The following is an 18,571-nucleotide window of genomic DNA, read 5'->3' on the forward strand; positions in this document are numbered from 1 at the left end:
AAATTTGAGCTTCATGTAAATATTCAAAAACATTTAAACTACTGATGCCTCAATTAATGTAATTATATTGGTATCTCGGCTTATACTGGAGTCAAAGTTTTCCCAGTTTTTTTGTGGTAAAATTAGGTGCCTTGGCTTATATTCGGGTCGGCTTATACTCGAGTATATACGGTAATAATATATACATAACTCTCTCAAGCAATGGCAAATAAGATTGGAAGGTGTAGGCGCGCCTTAAGTTCTCCCCTGCCATGCAAGCCAAAATAACCCCAAATGATACATTCCTTCCGAAAGGCTTCTACGTGTTGCAAACTGCCCGTGTGGACACAGACTCCTCGGGTGCAGCCGACCAATCCGTGAGCCCGCCCCCTTCGGACCCTCACTCACTTCTCAATGGCGGAGACGAATCGGGTCTCAAAGTGGCCCCTGGTCAGCAGGTCCGGGGTGAGCCTCCCGTCGAAGACCAGCTCCTCTTTGGCCATCTTGACCAGGATGATCCGCACCAGCTCCCCCATGTACATCCCACTGATCATCTTCTCAAACCTGCCGGGAAAGAGGTCCAGGTGGGGGTCACGTGGCTGGAGCCCCTTCCTTCTCTGGAGGGCTTTAAGCACAGGCGGGATGGGCATCTGTTGGGAGGGGTTAGATGGTGCCTTCCTGCCTGGCAGAAAGAAGGGGGCTGGGCTGGAGGGCCCTTGGGGATCCCTGAAAAGTATGATTTAATGATATCTGTCAATCTCATTAACATCTACCTATATATGTATCATCTATGTCTCTCTCTGTCAATCATATCTATCAGTGACTGGATGACCATCTGTCAGGAGGGGTTGAATGGTGCATTCCTGCCAGGCAGAAAGACGGTGGTCAGACTGGATGGCCCTTAGGGATCCCTGAAAAGTATGATTTAATGATATCTGTCAATTTCATTAACATCGACCTATATATCTATCATCTCTCTCTCTCTGTCAATTATATCTATCAATGGCTGGATGGCCATCTGTCAGGAGGGGTTAGATCGTGCTTTTCCTGCCTGGACTGGATGGCTCTTGAGGATCCCTGATAAGTATGATTTAATGATATCTGTCAATGTCATGAACATCTATCTATATATGTATCATCTCTGTGTCTCTCTGTCAATCCTATCTATCAGTGGCTGGATGGCCATCTGTTGGGAGGGGTTGGATGGTGCCTTCCTGCCTGGCAGAAGGAAGGGCTCTGGGCTGGAGACCCCTAATGACAAGGATTTCTCTGTGCTGGTCATGGATTGTAATAAAGTCTTGTTCAATAACTAGGATTTTATGATATCTATCCATCTCAATCATATCTATCTATCATCGCTCTCTCTCTGTCAATCATATCTATCAATGGCTGGATGGCCATCTGTCGGGAGGGATTGTGTGGTGTCCTCCTACCTGGCAGAAAGAAGAGGGTCGGGCTGGATGTCCCGTGGGGTCTCTTCCAACTTTATGACTCTGTCTACCCATCCATCCCTTTATCTATGTGATGGGCTTGACTGGATGTCCCTCATGGTCCCCTCCAACGCTAGGCTTCCAGCCCTGGTCCCCTCAAGCCCCCCGAGCCTTCAAGGGTGGAGGCCCCCCACTCACAATTGTTTTCCTGGGTTCAGGGACCCCATGTCGATCTCCCGGTCGAACTCGGTCCGGATGTCGCTGAGCGACCCATCGTCCCCGAAGGCGCCCCACTCCATGTTGATGCACATGCGCCCCTCGTCCCCTTCCACCAAGTCGATGTGGCGCATGTCCTCCATGTAGCAAGCGTTGGAACCGGTGCCTGGAAGGAGGGAAGGAGGAAGAGAACGAACGGGAAGGGAGAGAAGGAAGCATCGGCTCCCATTCGCGGCCTCCCTCTGCACTGGCCCAAAGTATTGCTTGAGAGTTCTGGTTAACTGAGAGCCTAAGACTGGGCTTGGAGGGCCCTTGGGGTCTCTTCCATCTCTGTTATTCTAGGTCTCTGTATTGCTGTGGTCGCCGTCTTCCTCCTGATACAGGGACTCAAAGGGTCTCCTTACCAACAATGAGCCCCACTTCGCAGTTGTGGTCGTCGTACCCGCAGGTCATCATCGTCCCAACCGTATCATTCACCACGGCAACAATATCGATGTCAAAGTCCTGTGAAAAGGAGCAAGACCTCTTTACCAAGGAAGGCTTGGGGGTGACACTCTCTCAGCTTCAGTGGAAGGCAAAGCCTCTTTGCGTCTCCTTGCAGAGAGATAAAGCCGAGTATAAATAAACATAATAGTAAACATAATAATAAACATGATAAACATAATAATAGTAAGGAAAGCCTTCTCTGACCAGCTCTTGCCCAGAAAACCCCATGATAGGATTGCTATAAATCAGAGGCAACCTGAAGACACACAAGAGCCTGCGATGATAATAATAATAATAATAATAATAATAATAATAATAATAATAATAATAATGAAAACCTTCTCTGACCAGCTCTTGCCCAGAAAACCCCATGATAGGATTGCTATAAATAAGAGACAACCTGAAGACACACAAGAGCCTGCGATGATAATAATAATAATAATAATAATAATAATAATAATAATAATAATAATAATGAAAACCTTCTCTGACCAGCTCTTGCCCAGAAAACCCCATGATAGGATTGCTATAAATCAGAGGCAACCTGAAGACACACAACAAGAGCCTGGGATGATGATAATAATAATAATAATAATAATAATAATAATAATAATAATAATAATAATATGTTTATTTGCATCCCGCCACCATCTCCCCGGAGGGGACTCAGGGCAGCTCACAGAAATATCAGATACAAAAACAATAACAATGTACAATACATCAATAAACAATAATATGCACCAGTTATAATAGTTAAACATTGACCAGAAAAATGAAACATACTTACTAAAAACATCGAATTAAAAACAGTGAGGTTGCAACGATAGATTAGCAAAGTGCATATTATAAGATTGCAAACTCAAAAACATAGATAAAGTGCCACAAATTCAATGGAGAAGTCGTCGCCAATGTGCAATATAGTAAAAGTAAAGCCCTGTGTGCAAAGTACCAAAAGTGGGGCCCAGTGTGCAATTGTGCCAAAAGTGGGACACATATGTGCTATTTCCCAAAAGTAGAGCCCAGATTGCAATGTCGCAAAAACGGGGCCCAATGTGCAAAGTCTCAAAAGTAGGGCCCAATGTGCAACTATGCCAAAAGTGGGGCCCAATGTGAAATGTACCAAAAGTAGGGCCCAATGTACAACTGTGCCAAATAGTGGGACCCATATGTGCAATGTACCAAAATTGGGACCTAGTGTGGTATCTCCCAAAAGTGGGACCAGTTTGCAAGGTGTCGAAAGTGGGGCCCAAAGTGCAACTGTGCCAAGAGGGGCCCAAAGTGCAATGTCCCCAAAGCGGAGTCCAGTTTGCACATCCAAACTCCAGGTTCAAGGGTTGTGCAGATTCACAAATTCAAGCCCTTTTGGGGGAGAAAGAGGAAGCGAAAGGCCTCTCGACTTACCCCGCGCTTCCGGATGGCTTTCCGCAGGAGGGAGACCACATCCCGGCCTTCCACGCCACTGGACTTGAACCCTTTGGTCCAGTTCACAAGGATGCTCTGTGGAGGAGGAGGACAGCGCTGAAGCAAAGGCTCACCTCCCAACAAACAGGGGACTATGGAGGTGCAGAAGCTGTAGTTTCACAAGGGCTTGAGCCTACAGCTCTCAAAGGTCCCATCGCCTCAAGCCAAGACAGTTCACGCGGGTGCCAAACTGCATTCATTCTATTGTGCAGATGCAACCTTCAGAAGATTGGATCCAGCACCTTGGAGAGTTCTACTAAAACTCCCTAAAAACCTCAAATGGGGTAAAATGGTGGAACTTCTATAGTGTAGATGCACTCTGGGCCCATTCCAAAGGTTGGAGAACTCCATGAAGCTCTCCAAAACCTCAAATGGTATCACGTTGCATTAATTCTATAGTGTAGATGCACCCTGGGCCCATTGAGAAGGTTGGATTCAGCACCTTGGAGAGCTCCGTGAATACTTCCACTACCAGCCATTTCCAAGACATTATTAGGTTGCCCACCATGGCACGCATCAAGGCCATAAGGCAAGATGTCCTGGTGATGAATGCATCTGGTGATTTGCAAGAGAGACTTCGTAGCATGTCTAAGCATTTCCAGCACTTGATTTGGTTGCAAAGGGTGACATGCACCAAGGACACCAGGCCTGCTTGCTTCCTTGGAGATAAATGGATGGAGCGGAGGATTTACAGTACAGCCCTGCTTGCAAATCCAGGCATTTCCAGGACTTTTATTTGCTTGCAAAAATTGGTGCCAATCAAGGCCATATGGCAAGATCTATCTGTGGCCACTGCTTTGCAGGAAGGGATTTGGGGTGGACCTACATAGAACAAGTGCGGCCCTAAGGCAAGATATCTTGGCGATGAGCACCAGCCACCGATTTGCAATACAGGCTGTTAGTTGGTTTGTATGCTTGCGTTTATGTTTTGTATTAATTTGCTTTAATAAAAAATAATAAAATTTTAAAAAGAAGAAGGACATATTATCCAAAGTTTGGAGAGCTTTGTGTGCCCTTTCCAGCCCAAGCCCAAACCCCAAAGTGAAGGAAGAGCCCACTGACCTCGTCCAGTTTGGTCTGGTAGCAAGGGAAGGAGAAGGTGAAGCCCAGCGGGAGCTTCTTCTCCTTGATCTGCAGCTGCTCCATGAAGCTGGCCAGGCACTCCGCAATGTGGTCAAAGAGCTGGAGGGAAGGAAACAGAGCGGTGGGGAGGAACACGGGGGGAAAGCCACCGCAGAAGAACGTTCCCAGGGCCCTGGGCAGCCACATGCTCCAAAACGCAGTTTTAAAGATTTTTTTAAAAGATATTTTAAAGATGTTTTTAAATTGTTAGATTTTAGCCTTTCTTGTAAGCCGCCCCGAGCCCTAGGGGAGTGGCGGCATATAAGTTTAAATAATAAATAAATAAATAAAATGCACAGAAAAAAGACGAAACACAAGACGCAACTTGAACATGGGCCTCACCTGCGCTCCGCTTCCGCGCATGAGGTCCTCCGGAATGGCATAGATCTGGTTCTCCATCTCGACCTTCTTGCTCCCGTTGTCGGCCACCTTGACCCTCAAGACCCGGAAGTTGGTTCCTCCCAGATCCAGGGACAGGAATTCCCCTTCCTCTGCAAAGACAAGAAGGTGTTATGCCACCTTTCCAACAACAAGCACATGAATGCTGTGGCGCATGAATGCTGACCGGGCTGTGGCGCAGGCTGGAAAGCAAGCCAGCTGCAACAAATCAACAAATCACTCTGACCAAGAGGTCATGAGTTCGAGGCCAGCCCGGTGCCTGCGTCTTGTCTCTGTCTCTGTTCTATGTCATGGCATTGAATGTTTGCCTTTATGTGTGCAATGTGATCCGCCCTGAGTCCCCTTTGGGGTGAGAAAGGAGGGCGGAATATAAATGCTGTAAATAAATAATAAATAAATGCAAAAGGGGGAAAGAAAGGGGCCTGAGGCTCTTAGGAACGCTGGGAGTTGAGGTCCAAAGCACCTGGAGGGAGGTAGTACATAAAAGGTAAAAGTTCAGTTCCAAAAGGTAGTTCCAAAACAAGGCTATAGAATAAATCCATGGAAACATTAGGCATGAAACAAGGTCCTTAAAACGAAGCCAAAGTCCCAGGAACGAGAATACATCCAGGCTACAAGATAATACAGGAGAGCAGACTTGGTTCTTGATTCAAGCAAGGAAATTGCTTTGATGAAGATATCCCTCTCAGCAGACTGTTTTAATAGCATAAAATGAAGGCATTTCTTTGCCCTTTGCCCTCCCTCTTATTTGCTATTCTGAGACTTTTACGCAACCCCCAAAATTCCAGACGGCTAGCCCAATCAAGAGAAGCGGCCTCCTCGCTTTCGCTTTCAAGGCCACAGGGCTCGTTAGTGTTATCAAACTGAGGCTGGGAACCGCTCTCCCTTCCTGCTTCTTGCACCTGAAAACCATCATTATTAACAACATCATTTCTTCCCATGGGAAAGCCATCTCCTACAGCAGGAACACTCTGCACCAGAATCCCATAATTCCCATCAGAGTCATCCTGAAACTCATCCTGAACCTGAATCCCATCATCCTGAAACTGCATCCCAGAGTCCTCCTCAGAGTCACACAAAGGCTGAGTCACAACAATGTGGATGCACCGGCATCAGCAACCAGCTCTATTTCTGCCCGGTTGCTAGAGCGTAGCTTTCCGACCTCGGTTCTTCTTACCTGTCCCGTCGGGGGTGGACCTCACGAAGGTGGGCAGCATCTTCACGGAGGCGGTGGGGTTGGTGTCGGCCCCCAGGCCCTTCTCCATGTCCTTCCCAAACCGGTCCGAAATCTCCTGCAGCGTCTCGTCCGAAAGACGCATGTGATAGAGATACTTGTCCACCTGCAGAGGAAAGGAGCAGAAAGGAGCCTTTTGGAGGGGCGCAGGCACGCGTGCCGCCGCTCTGGTTTCCAGGTTCATCAGAGGGCAGCCCCACACAGGAGGGGCCCAAGGGTTATCGAGCCTACCCTCTTACGATGCGGGAATTCTGGGATGAATGGAACCACAAAGGCCACCTAGTCCATCCCCTTATGATGCGGGAATTCATGGATGAATGGAACCATAAAGAACATTCAGTCCATCCTCTTACACTCAGTGCACTTTGCCCAGATCATTTTATGTTTTTATTGCTGTGTTTTTCATGTGTTTTATAATGATCGTGATTTTTAATGCCTTTTAAATTTACTTGTGTGTTTTTGTAAAAACGTAGACTGTATGCTGGTTTTATATCTGTAAGCCACCCTGAGTCCCTCTGGGGAGATGGTGGCGGGGTACAAAAATAAAATTATTATTATTATTACAATGCAGGAATTCATGTATTAATGGGGTCACAAAGGCCATCTAAACAAGCTCCTTATAATGCCGGAACTACAGTGTTAATGGGCCTCAAAGGACACTCCATTGCAATGCAAGGATGAGTGTACTAATGGGCCCTCGATGGCCACCTAGTCCATCCTCTTACAATGCAGGAATTCATGGATTAATGGAACCCCAAAGGCCACCTAGTCCATCCCTTTATGATGCAGGAATTCATGGATTGATGGAACCCCAAAAGCCATCTGGACAACCTCCTTACGATGCGGGAACTACTCTATTAATGGGCCTCAATGAACATCTAGTCCATTCCATTATGATGCCATGATGAATGTATAAACGTGGCCATAAGAGCTATGTAGTCCACCCCATGATGATGCAGGAATTCATGCATTAATGGGGCCTCAAAGGCCATCTAGGCAACCTCCTTACTATGCAGGAACAACCGTAACAACAGGGCCTCAACTGACAGATAGTCCAGTCCATTATGATGCAAGGATGAAGGATGGCCACAAAGACCACCTAGTCCATCTAATGCAGGAATGCATGTATTAATGGGTCATAAGAGCTACATAGTCCACCCCATTATGATGCAGGAATTCATGTATTAATGGCTCACAAAAGCCATCTAGTCCATCCCATTATGATGCAAGAATTGCTGTATGAATGGGGCCACGAAGGCCATCCAGTCCATCCTCTTACGAGGCAGGAATTAACATATTTATGAATGTATGGATGCCGGAGAGCAATGCATCACCAGTGGAAAGGATGAATAAACATGCAATAAAGGAATAATTAGTCAATTTTCTACTCAGGGTTGGACTAGATGGCCTTTGGGGGTCCCTTCTAAGTACAGTAGAATTCCAATTAACCAGCATCCATGGGGATTGGTACATGCTAGGCAACGGTTGTTTCTGGTTGCTTGAAAGTTACTAATAAAACAGGCCTAATTCTCTACTCCATCCTGCGCCCTAAACTCAGTATTGATATTAATATCAAAATAGTCATTAAAATCAAGTAAAGACAAATAAAGGTCACAAATCTGCTAATAATAATAATAATACAATTTATTACCAGCTCATTTTTATTTTATTTTATTTAAAATATTATCCCTTCAATTTTTTGCTCGTTGCTTGAGAGTTCCAGTTAACTGGGAGTTTTTTTGTATACCCCAGCGGCTTGAAACAGCATTAGATGGTCAGCGTAGATGCACATAATACAATTGAACTCATATAATGTTGTATTACCTGAGTTTACACCAGGCCTGGGCCAACTTCATCCCTCCCTCCAGGTGTTTTGGACTGCAACTCCCACAATTGTGGGAGTTGCAGTCCAAAACACCTGGAGGGAGGGACGAAGTTGGCCCAGGCCTGGCCTACACTTTATCAGTCACCTCGTGTTTACAATATTTATATGGTGCACCTTACCCCGTCTACTTTTACAACCTCTCCATTTTAATCTATGTTTTTATTAGCTCTTGTCATTTGTTTTTACTGGCTAGTGTTTGAATTTTTATAATTGTGCATGTCTTTTGTCTATTGTTGTGTTTTATATTGCGATTGTTTTTATTCGGGCTTGGCCCCAAGTAAGCCACCCTGAGTCCCCTTTGGGGAGACAGAGGCGGGGTATAAAAATAAAGTTATTATCATTATTATTATTATTATTATTATTATTATTATTATTATTATTATTACACTGACTGTCTAATGCGGTTCCAAACTGCCTTGAACGGTGGGCCTTGGCTCTCTGGCTGCGTTAAGAAAGCACGCGAGGGAGGCTTGGTTGTGCAATGGGCCTCTCTCCATTCCTTTGGCATGAACGTTTCCGCTGCTTCCTGACTCACATTGCATTGGCTCCAGAAACCGGAGAGATTTCCGAGAAGGGAAGCAAACAAGGCTCCTTGTGATTTCTTAGGGCTGCGACGCCTTCAAAAGCATCTGTGTGCCTTCCTTCCAGTCTTGATTTGGAAGGCCTTACAAGGAGAGAGGCTGGGCTTGGTGGCCTTTTTCTCAAAGAGGGAGAGGAGAAGAGTCCGCTCACAGAGACAAGGCTGCCCTTTGAAATCAAGGCTCGGTTCCGTATTCTTGCAAAACCAGACAGAAAGGGAGGAGTGTTTCCAGGAAGCGGCCTCATTGACCACATCCTTTTTTAGATATCAACACAGTTACAAAAGACAGGCGCAGAGGGATTTATTTATCCCTTCAAGCTCCAGTCCCTTCTCTTTGAGTTCCTGCAAGGCATGCATATTATTATTTAGTTACAGTAGAGCCTTGCTTATCCAACATTCGCTTATCCAATGTTCTGGATTATCCAACGCAGTCTGCCTCCCGCCCGGATCCACAGCCGTTTCTCTAGGCAGCAAGGACCGAACTTTTTACGGCTTTAACTTCCCACAATATTGTTACTGTAAATTCATTTTATGCAATTCTATCTTTATTTGTAGCCAATTTTTAGTAGTCAATGCTTTTGTAATCAGTGTTTTCAATACATTGCAATGTTTTGCTGCTAAATTTGTAAATACAGTAGAGTCTCGCTTATCCAAGCCTCTGGATTATCCAAGCCATTTTTGTAGTCAATGTTTTCAATATATCGTGATATTTTGGTGCTAAATTTGTAAATACGGTAATTACAACATAACATTACTGCATATTGAACTACATTTTCTATCAAATTTGTTGTATAACATCAAGTTTTGGTGCTTAATTTGTAAAATCATAACATTTAATAGGCTTTTCCTTAATCCCTCCTTATTATCCAACATTTTTGCTTATCCAACGTTCTGCTGGCCCATTAATGTTGGATGAGTGAGACTCTACTGTATTTGCAAAAATGGTTCCAAACAGGACCTGGGAAGGTCCATGTCCTCCTACTTCCAACATTGTGGTTGCATGCAACCTTAACTCTTCTGGCTTAATACTATAGAATCCTGGGAGTTGGAAGGGCCCCCCAAGGGCCATCCAGTCCAACACCACCCAAGCCCTCCCGGCAGGTGGCCATCCAGCACTGAAGCAGCAGCTTCCTTTGGGAAAAGCCCAGGAAGGCAAACCAGGGATGACAAACTGAGTCAGCTTTGCCATTGACTTTCTGGCACTCCGTGCAATACGTGAACAAGGAAACAGGCCCTGATTCAAGTCCATGTCTTTGCTTTGGGGGAAAAAGGATCTCAGTTCCTTCTTCCTGATGGAAAGCCGTAGCAATTTGGGCCTGAAACACACCCACCCTTTGGCTGCAGGTTAATCCACTTTTATGGCTCAGCAGAAAGGTCATCTCGAGGGCAGAACAGACCAGTTAGACCCTAACTGGCACACCTTGGGCTGAGATGGGACCCAGAAGTTGTAGTTCAGCAGGACCTTTAGCCTCCTCTGCCAAAGGGCACGGGTACCTCGCCAAACTACAACTCCCATCACTTCACTGCGATTAAAGTATTGCATTCATTCCATAGGGTAGATAATAATAATAATAATAATTTTATTTTTATACCCTGCCCCATCTCCCCGAAGGGACTCGGGGCGGCTTACATGGGGCCTAGCCCGATAAAACAATCAAATATCAATAACACAGCAATAAAACAATTATACCAATAAAAACATCAATATCAATAAAACAATCGTTAAAATCGACATGAAGCATACAATATTAAAACAGGAGACTAATTCATAGATGCAACCAGTTTGTCAAGCCTCTGCCCATATCATTTGGATGCGTGGGTTCATGTCCTAGAACCCAAATGTATTGATCCATATCTTAGATTTGGAATTCTTTGAATGTATGGGTTCATGTCCTAGAACCACAATTCATGGTTTCATGTCCTAGAACCACAATTCATGGGTTCATGTCCTAGAACCTGAATGTATTGATCCATACATTCTAGAGTTTGAATGTATGGGTTTATCTCCTAGAACTTGAATGTATTGATCCATATCCTAGATTTGGAATGCATGGGTTCATGTCCTAGAACCTGAATGTATTGATCCATATCTTAGATTTGGAATTCTTTGAATGTATGGGTTCATGTCCTAGAACCACAATTCATGGGTTCATGTCCTAGAACCTGAATGTATTGATCCATACATTCTAGAGTTTGAATGTATGGGTTTATCTCCTAGAACTTGAATGTATTGATCCATATCCTAGATTTGGAATGCATGGGTTCATGTCCTAGAACCCGAATGTATTGATCCATATCTTAGATTTGGAATTCTTTGAATGTATGGGTTCATGTCCTAGAACCACAATTCATGGTTTCATATCCTAGAACCTGTATGTATTGATCCATATCCTAGAGTTTCAATTCATGGGTTCATGTCCTAGATTTGGGAGCGCCAGGACATAAGCTCACTCCACTTCCCATGTGAGATTTATGTCTATTTCTAGCATCCAATGACCCTAAAGCAGTGGTTCCCAACCTGTGGTCCGTGGCCCACCAGTGGTCCCCAAGAACTAAAATATGGTTTGCGGCCTCGCCATTACTACACCGTTGCAATGACAGCGACTGGTTTAGCGAAACCATCTTATAGTGCCAAGGAACTGGGGATGTTGGGAGGGGAGAGGCTGACTACCCATGAAAGGCGCGACAACAAGCCTCCTGACTGCTGCTTCTCCTCCTCCTCCCATTCCATAGAGTGCCTGGAAGCAGGGGCACCTTGGTGTCTCCGTTTCTAGGCCTGTTCCTGGGGTTTTTTGGGGTGCAGATTCAGAACATTGCATTGGATAAACCACATCAGATCTAGATTATTAAGACTTGCCAGGATTTCCTGGTCAATATTCATTCTGAAGCCGTTTGCCAAACAGAGGCTCAAGCCCATTTGTGGCCCAATGCTCAGCCCACATTGGCTTCCCTAACTCCAGCCACATGGAAGAACAAAGGCCAGAGGGTCATCTGTTGCTAGAACCCCACACCAGACCCCCCGGTCCCTATTGTCCCAAATCGGTGAACCTGAACGTTGAACTCTGCTTGTGATGCTCTCTTTCCGGTGCCCCGAGAATACTTGAAATCCCAGTAAATGCCATCGGTGAGCAAGGCAACATTTCAGTTCCATTTAATCCTGGGCACAAAAGGCACTCTGAGCATATTGAGCTCCTTTTGCCTTTCGGGACTTGACCGATCAAGCCTCAAATGACTCAGTTTCCAGTTAAACCGGTTTCTCCTCCCCTCCTTCAATGCATCACCTGCCTTTTGATTTCACCAGATTGGGAATATATTCGATTTCTGTGCAGCAGGAAGTCATCATTCCCTTGACTTGTGCTGCATTTGCTCCGATCCAGCTCCATTTGGAACGTTGCATTCCATTTCTAGATCGGAAAACTGAGAGGGTTCAAAGGGGGGCAAGAAGCAGTGCATCCTCATAGGAGAATTAAAGCCGTTTGGAACCACTTTGCCAAGGCTCAATGTGGAGGATCTTGGGAGATGCAGTTTTGCAAAGTCTTTTGCTTTTCCTGCAAAAAAAGAGTGCTGATGCCTCACTAAACTACAACTCTTGGGATCCCGTGGCATTTAAATCGGTATCAAACCGCATTACTTCTACAGTGTAGACGCACCGCAGAGAAGAAGAAAGGCAGGGAGGATGACTGGGCAGCAAAGACCAATAAATAACATTGAATTAAATAAGAGAGAATTTCCAAAGGCTGGCTTTAGACCACAAGCACCAAATGCAATAGTACAATATGATTTGGGGTTATCGCTGAGCAGGAGCCAGCAGCATGATGCTGCATCAACAAAGGCAAATGCTATTTTTCTTTGCACTAATAGAAGCATAGATCCCAGGTTGAAAGGAAAGTCCAAGGCCCGGCCGTTATATGACCACTGCACCACAGAAGAGTCCAAGAATATAAGCAAACAGTTTATTGTAACTCACATAAAAAGCAGGAACAAGAAAGGAAGATCTATAATCCAAAATGGTTTAGCAACAGGTGATAACCAATCAATAATCTAAATGTCTCATAATGTTCCAGAGGTGACAAGGCCCAGGAAAAGCCAGCAATTACAGGTACAGCATTAAGCCCATAAGCAAAACGGTATAACTAGTAGAACTTGAGCAGGAGTACATGAACAGGAACATGGAAAACTTCTAGAAATAAAATCCAAAGCCAAGGCTTGACTTGAACCAAGAACAAGAGAACGCAGGCTTAGCTTCTCACTCGAACACAGCGTTGCCTGAACTGAACTTTCCCCCCAACTTTCCCACGTAATCTCTCAGCCCGGCGTAATCTATTTTCGGATCTGATTTGTAAACGAAGGCTTTTGTTGATCTCTGTAGCTACAGGTGGTTTCTCCTGGGAACCTTTCTTATCACTGAGTTCTTCAGCTGATTCCTTGTCTGCTGTTACTACTTCAGGCTCCTTGGACTGGCCTTGAGGCCTTGCACTTTCTGAGTCAGTTTTCTCACAGAGAGAAACATCATTTCCCAGACCTGAATTTCCCAGGCTTGAGCCCTTGTCATTTTGTGCCACAGGGAAGCCCACAATCCTCTCTAAATCATCATTTAAACCATCTGCCTCTGGTTGATCCACAACAATTCCAAACAACCATAAATACAAGTAAAATCTCAGTTAACCAGCAACCAGGGGAATTGGTGGATGTAGAATTAATAATAATAACAGTACAATAAACTCTCAGTTAACCCATGGCACTCATAGGGATTGGTAGATGCCATAATAATAATAATAATAATAATAATAATAATAATAATAATAATAATCATAATAATAATGTAGACTCTCACGCAAAGGGATTGGTAGATATAATAATAATAATAATAATAATAATAATAATAATAATAATAATAATAATAAAGTTGACCCTGATCCATAGGGATTGGTAGATATAATAATAATAATAATAATAATAATAATAATAATAATAATAATAGTAGTAGTAGTAGTAGACTCTCACCCATAGCGTTTGGTAGATGCCAGAATATTATTAATAATATTTCAGTAAACTCTTAATTAACCCATGGCAGCCATGGGAATTGGTAGATGCCTACTTCATACTAGAGCAAGCCATAAACTCTGTATTGATTGATATTCGTATTGAAATACAGTCATTAAAAGCAAAATACTTAACGGAAAAGCTTTACTATATTATAAATCCTGCTTTGTGAATAAAATTTGAGTTAAGCGACAGTTTAAAATAATTTTATTGTTATTTAAAGCATAATCCCTTCCAGGTTTTCTTGCCTGTTGCTTGAGAGTTCTGGTTAACTGAGAGCCTGATGTAAATGCAACGCAATTCCGAAACAGGCAGGTCTTTTGGGGTTGGAATAAAGAGGAGAAATGGAGAAACGGAAAGCCCGTAAAAGCGATTGTCTCTCTGGGCAAGTTCCAATGCGCTTCCTCAGGACTCTCTGCAAAATGCGCCTTGTTTCATTTGTTTTGGCTACAGATATAAACACACCCGGTTGGTGTCAGGCCTCAATTGTTTCACTTTGTTGATGTTCGCAGTTTGAAATTGTGTTTCACGCTTGCAGTTTGTTTTCAATCCCATGCTGGGTTGTGTATGCAAACTGCTGCTTGACATTGTTTTGATTTACTTCTATTGACTTTAATTGTATCCTGCGTCCAGTTGTATCTCATGATACGAATCTGTCCCGATGAGGAGCCACTTCAGGACGACGCACACGTTTTAGCGGGATGCAAAGGATATTCATCAACCTGTAAGTTTTATCGTAAATTTTAAATCTCACTCTGTCTGTTTGATTTTGTCGTTTTGCAATGGTTATTATAGAATTGTAAATTTTATAGGCTATAATTTATTATTTATTTACTTTAGATATTTCTACCCGGCCTTTCTCTGTGGTCAGACCCAAAATGGTGTGTTTATTTACAGTATTTATTTGCTTACCCTATTTATATCTCGCCTTTCTCTACCCCGAGGGGGACGCAAGGCGGCTTATATATGGCAATTATTCAACACCTTAAAAACAGATACAAAACATAAGCTTAAAAAATTTAAATTAAAAATCAATACATATTAACATTTTCAGGCCGGTGAGTTGAAACTCAGAACTCAGCAATAGAGGCTCCTGAATTGACCAGCCGGCTTCCTGTTTCAGCACAAGACATTGCAGAGCTGATCGTTGGTGAAAAAAATGGAAAAGCAGCCGGATTGGATGGAATTATCCAAGATTTTGAAATCAGATCCTGAGTGGCGGAGCACCGGCATTAACCACACCGGCATCCTATCAAATAGTTGGCGATTTGCCATTGTAGTACCAACCCACAAAAAGCGTGACCCCAATTACCAGCCAATTGGCCTTCTATCAGTGATTGGAAATTCAGCACCCAAACAAGAGTCAAAGAACATGAAAGGCACTGCAGACTAACTCAACCAGAGAAATCAGCCATAGCAGAGCACTTGATGAACCAGCCTGGACACAGGATATTATTTGAGAACACAAAAATGCTGGACCATTCCAACAACTATCATGTCAGACTACACAGAGAAGCCATTGAAATCCACAAGCATGTGGACAACTTCAACAGAAAGGAAGAAACATGAAAATGAACAAAATCTGGCTACCAGTATTAAAAAAAACTCTAAAATCAAAACAGTAGATGGCAACCAACACTCTGAGGGCAGAGGGCAGCTAATGACTGAACAAAGGATGCCCCCAGGCAAGAAACAAAACCTTTCCAATGTTAATTAGGGTGATTAACTGAAACATTAATGCTGGCTTTCCAGTGACTAAGGACTCCTGCCGCACCCTGGACTTTACACAGATATATATTCTTTCCTTTCCTTATCCATACCTCACAACCTCTGAGGACGCCTGCCATAGATGTGGGCAAAACGTCAGGAGAGAATACTTCTGGAACATGGCCACACAGCCCGAAAGACATACAACAACCCTGTGATCCCAGCCGTGAAAGCCTTCGACAACACAGTGATTGGAAAGCTTTATGTAAAATTCCTGTTAATCAAGTTGCAAACCTGGCTGGACTACAATAAAATCATCTGCCCTGAGCAAGCTGGATTCCTGCCACGATCACTCATGCCGTGCAACTATCACCCCACCCCACCCCAGTACTGACCGAAAGCATATGGCCTCTGGCCCACACATGAACCGGCCATAAAAGCCCATGGCCCTGAGGTGGGAAAAGCCGTGCTCTGGTATGTGGGAAAGGGCAAATTGTAAAGTTTCTTTGCTCGAACTGTGTTGCTGTGGATTTAGTCTTCCCTGGAAAGGGCATGCTGAGACGCACAGGAGCTGAAGACACCATACATCTTTATTGTCTGTGCTGAGGACACCATATATCTTTATTGTTCGTAATACAAGAGCCTAGCACTCCTGCCCGTCTGTATCGGGCCCTGGCTACAATATCATAAATCACCCAGGAGCCCCGTGCTTGCCCTTTCCCACATTCCACAGCCCGGCTTCTCCCACCTGAGGGCAATTGACTTTTATGGCCGGTTCATGTGTTCTCGGAGCATCCTGTCCTCCCTTTGGGCCATATGCTTTATTTCAGTCCTGGGGGGGGGGGGGGGCTGATATTTGCATGGCATGAGGGATCATGACATAATTCCATAAGGAGAAATCAACCTCGGATCACTGCTGAGTACTTTTGCATCTGGCAAACAAACGCTCCACGCATAAAGCTTCCAAGCTATTGGCTACTTTCATTGATCTAAAAGGAGCCTTTGACTCCGCAACAAGAAACCTGTTATGGGACAAGTTGGATTCTTTGAATATCAATCCCATATTTTGTTTCTATTTAGACAGTTGAATATTAAGACTGTTTGCCAATTAGATGCTCTGAGGAAGGCCAACTAACTTCTAGAATGAGAATGCTACACGTGGGGTCAAGCAGGGCTGCATACTGGCTCCTACTCCGTTCAACATATTCCTATATGATTTACACCAGGCTTTAGCATTGGCAAATGGTCATAGTCCCAAACTCCAATTGTACACATGTTCTCTTACTCTTATATCATCATCATCATCATCATCATCATCATCATCATTTAATTACTTATTAATCGCCCTCCATCCAAGATGCTCTATGCAGACGATGCTGTGTTATGGTCCTTATCTAGTGTTGGCCTTAAATGCTTAATTCATTTATTTGCCAATTACTGCAAAATAAATGGACTGTTAAATCCAAAATTCTCATTTTTGCCAAAAAGTGGAAGCCCATGCATGTCTTGGCCGATCAGCGACCACAAAACTGAACAGGTCAAATACTTTCGATACTTTGGTATTTTCTATAGATCTAACCTGCCGTGGCTCTCACAGCGACAAGCAGCCATGACTTCTGCACATACCAACATTGCAGCAATATATTGTTTCTTCTACAGGAAGGGTAACCAATATTTCCCTGCTGCTCTCAGGGTTTTTGAGGCTAGCATTGGTTCTCTGTTACTGTATGGCTCTTCCCCTTTTAGGATTTCTGCAATCAATAAATCATTGAATACACTACATTCCAAGTTTCTCCGGAAACTAATGGGACTTCCTAGACGTGCACCTTACACTGAGCTTTGTATTGAGATGGGTCAAACCACTCTTGCAACCTTGCCATGGATGATAGCTACAACATTCTTGCTGCATATACACTTTCAAGCAGACTCCGGGAACCATATTCCCTCTGTGATCAGATCATTTCATTTCATTCTCAGAAAGATCAACGCCATTGTCCTGTCCTCGGAAGCCCTCTTAATGCTTTCAAATGTGGAAGCCTGCAGGTCAGTCAAGAGCAGACTTTTGGATCTTTCATAACAATCTGACTCTCGCAGCAAAGACAACTTGTTCCCCTACTACGTCATTCATTCCATGCGAGCGTGGAGTTATTACGCGGCATATCTTGGCTTACTTTGGTCCCTCCCACCCAGAAGAGAGCTTTGGCGACTGCAAGATGCAACATGTTGCCTAATCAGCTCTTTTGGAAATATACTAGTTGTGCCTGGCCACGCGTTGCTGTGGCGAAGTATGGTGGTATGGGAAATAAAGTTTTGAGGAATTGGTGGTAGTTAAGGTAAAGGGTAAAGGTTTTCCCCTGACATTACGTCCATTATAAATGGGTAATACAGCCTTGAGTCTACACTGCCATATAATCCAGTTCAAGTCAGATAATCTGTATTTTATAGGCAGTGTGGAAGAGGCCTAAGTGAGGCCTAACTCTGCCTGTCCCCTGGGCTGAGTGGGTTGCTAGGAGACCAAGTGGGCGGAGCTTAGCTTTCTAACTGGCAGCAATTGGATGAAAACAATTATTCCTCTCCCTCTAATTAGGACTTTATTTTTCTTTTCTTTTTGTTGTATGAACGTAGAGGCATGGATGAGGGGTTGTGCTGCCAAGTTTAGTGTTTCTGGGATGTGTAGTTTTGTTGTTTTGTCCTAGGCTGAAATTTCATTACCCTTTTATATACATAGATATAAAAATGTGGAACATTCCAAAAAGGTTTGTTCTTGCAACTTGGTCTCTTTTGAAACACTTCACCGTTCTTTGTTTGTTTGCTCCAGATATGATAATATACGGACGGAATACAGGGATTCCATTTTTTCACAGAGTTCTCATTGGCAAGTGTGTTGCAAAATTTCCCTGTCTTCTGAACAACTCAATTCTTTTGTGAGACTGTTGCATCCTTGAGATTAGTAACTTTTTAAAGTATGTTTCCTTTTGTATCTGTGGCTTCCTCCTGTTGTATATATCTGTGTTGTGATTTTGTTGCTA

The 18,571-nt window shown here is 43.9% G+C and overlaps 1 protein-coding gene across 3 annotated transcripts in view; it reads right to left on the reverse strand.

Annotated features, from left to right (window-relative positions):
• Nucleotides 1-18,571, reverse strand: part of LOC100564618 (hexokinase-2) — a 51,705-nt gene that overhangs the window by 13,160 nt on the left and 19,974 nt on the right. For 2 of the 3 annotated variants that reach the window (XM_062960968.1, XM_062960967.1), the window contains exons 2-8: nucleotides 6,271-6,433; nucleotides 5,037-5,185; nucleotides 4,635-4,754; nucleotides 3,513-3,608; nucleotides 2,030-2,129; nucleotides 1,608-1,791; nucleotides 388-543 (exon numbers count right to left, since the gene is read on the reverse strand). In XM_062960968.1, coding sequence (XP_062817038.1) covers nucleotides 388-543; nucleotides 1,608-1,791; nucleotides 2,030-2,129; nucleotides 3,513-3,608; nucleotides 4,635-4,754; nucleotides 5,037-5,185; nucleotides 6,271-6,433 — 968 coding nt within the window. The remainder of the gene's footprint in view (nucleotides 1-387; nucleotides 544-1,607; nucleotides 1,792-2,029; nucleotides 2,130-3,512; nucleotides 3,609-4,634; nucleotides 4,755-5,036; nucleotides 5,186-6,270; nucleotides 6,434-18,571) is intronic. The other variant, XM_062960969.1, reaches the window with a different exon arrangement.

The sequence above is a fragment of the Anolis carolinensis genome, unplaced genomic scaffold, assembly GCF_035594765.1.
Source record: "Anolis carolinensis isolate JA03-04 unplaced genomic scaffold, rAnoCar3.1.pri scaffold_8, whole genome shotgun sequence".
In the NCBI taxonomy this organism is placed as follows: domain Eukaryota; kingdom Metazoa; phylum Chordata; class Lepidosauria; order Squamata; family Dactyloidae; genus Anolis; species Anolis carolinensis.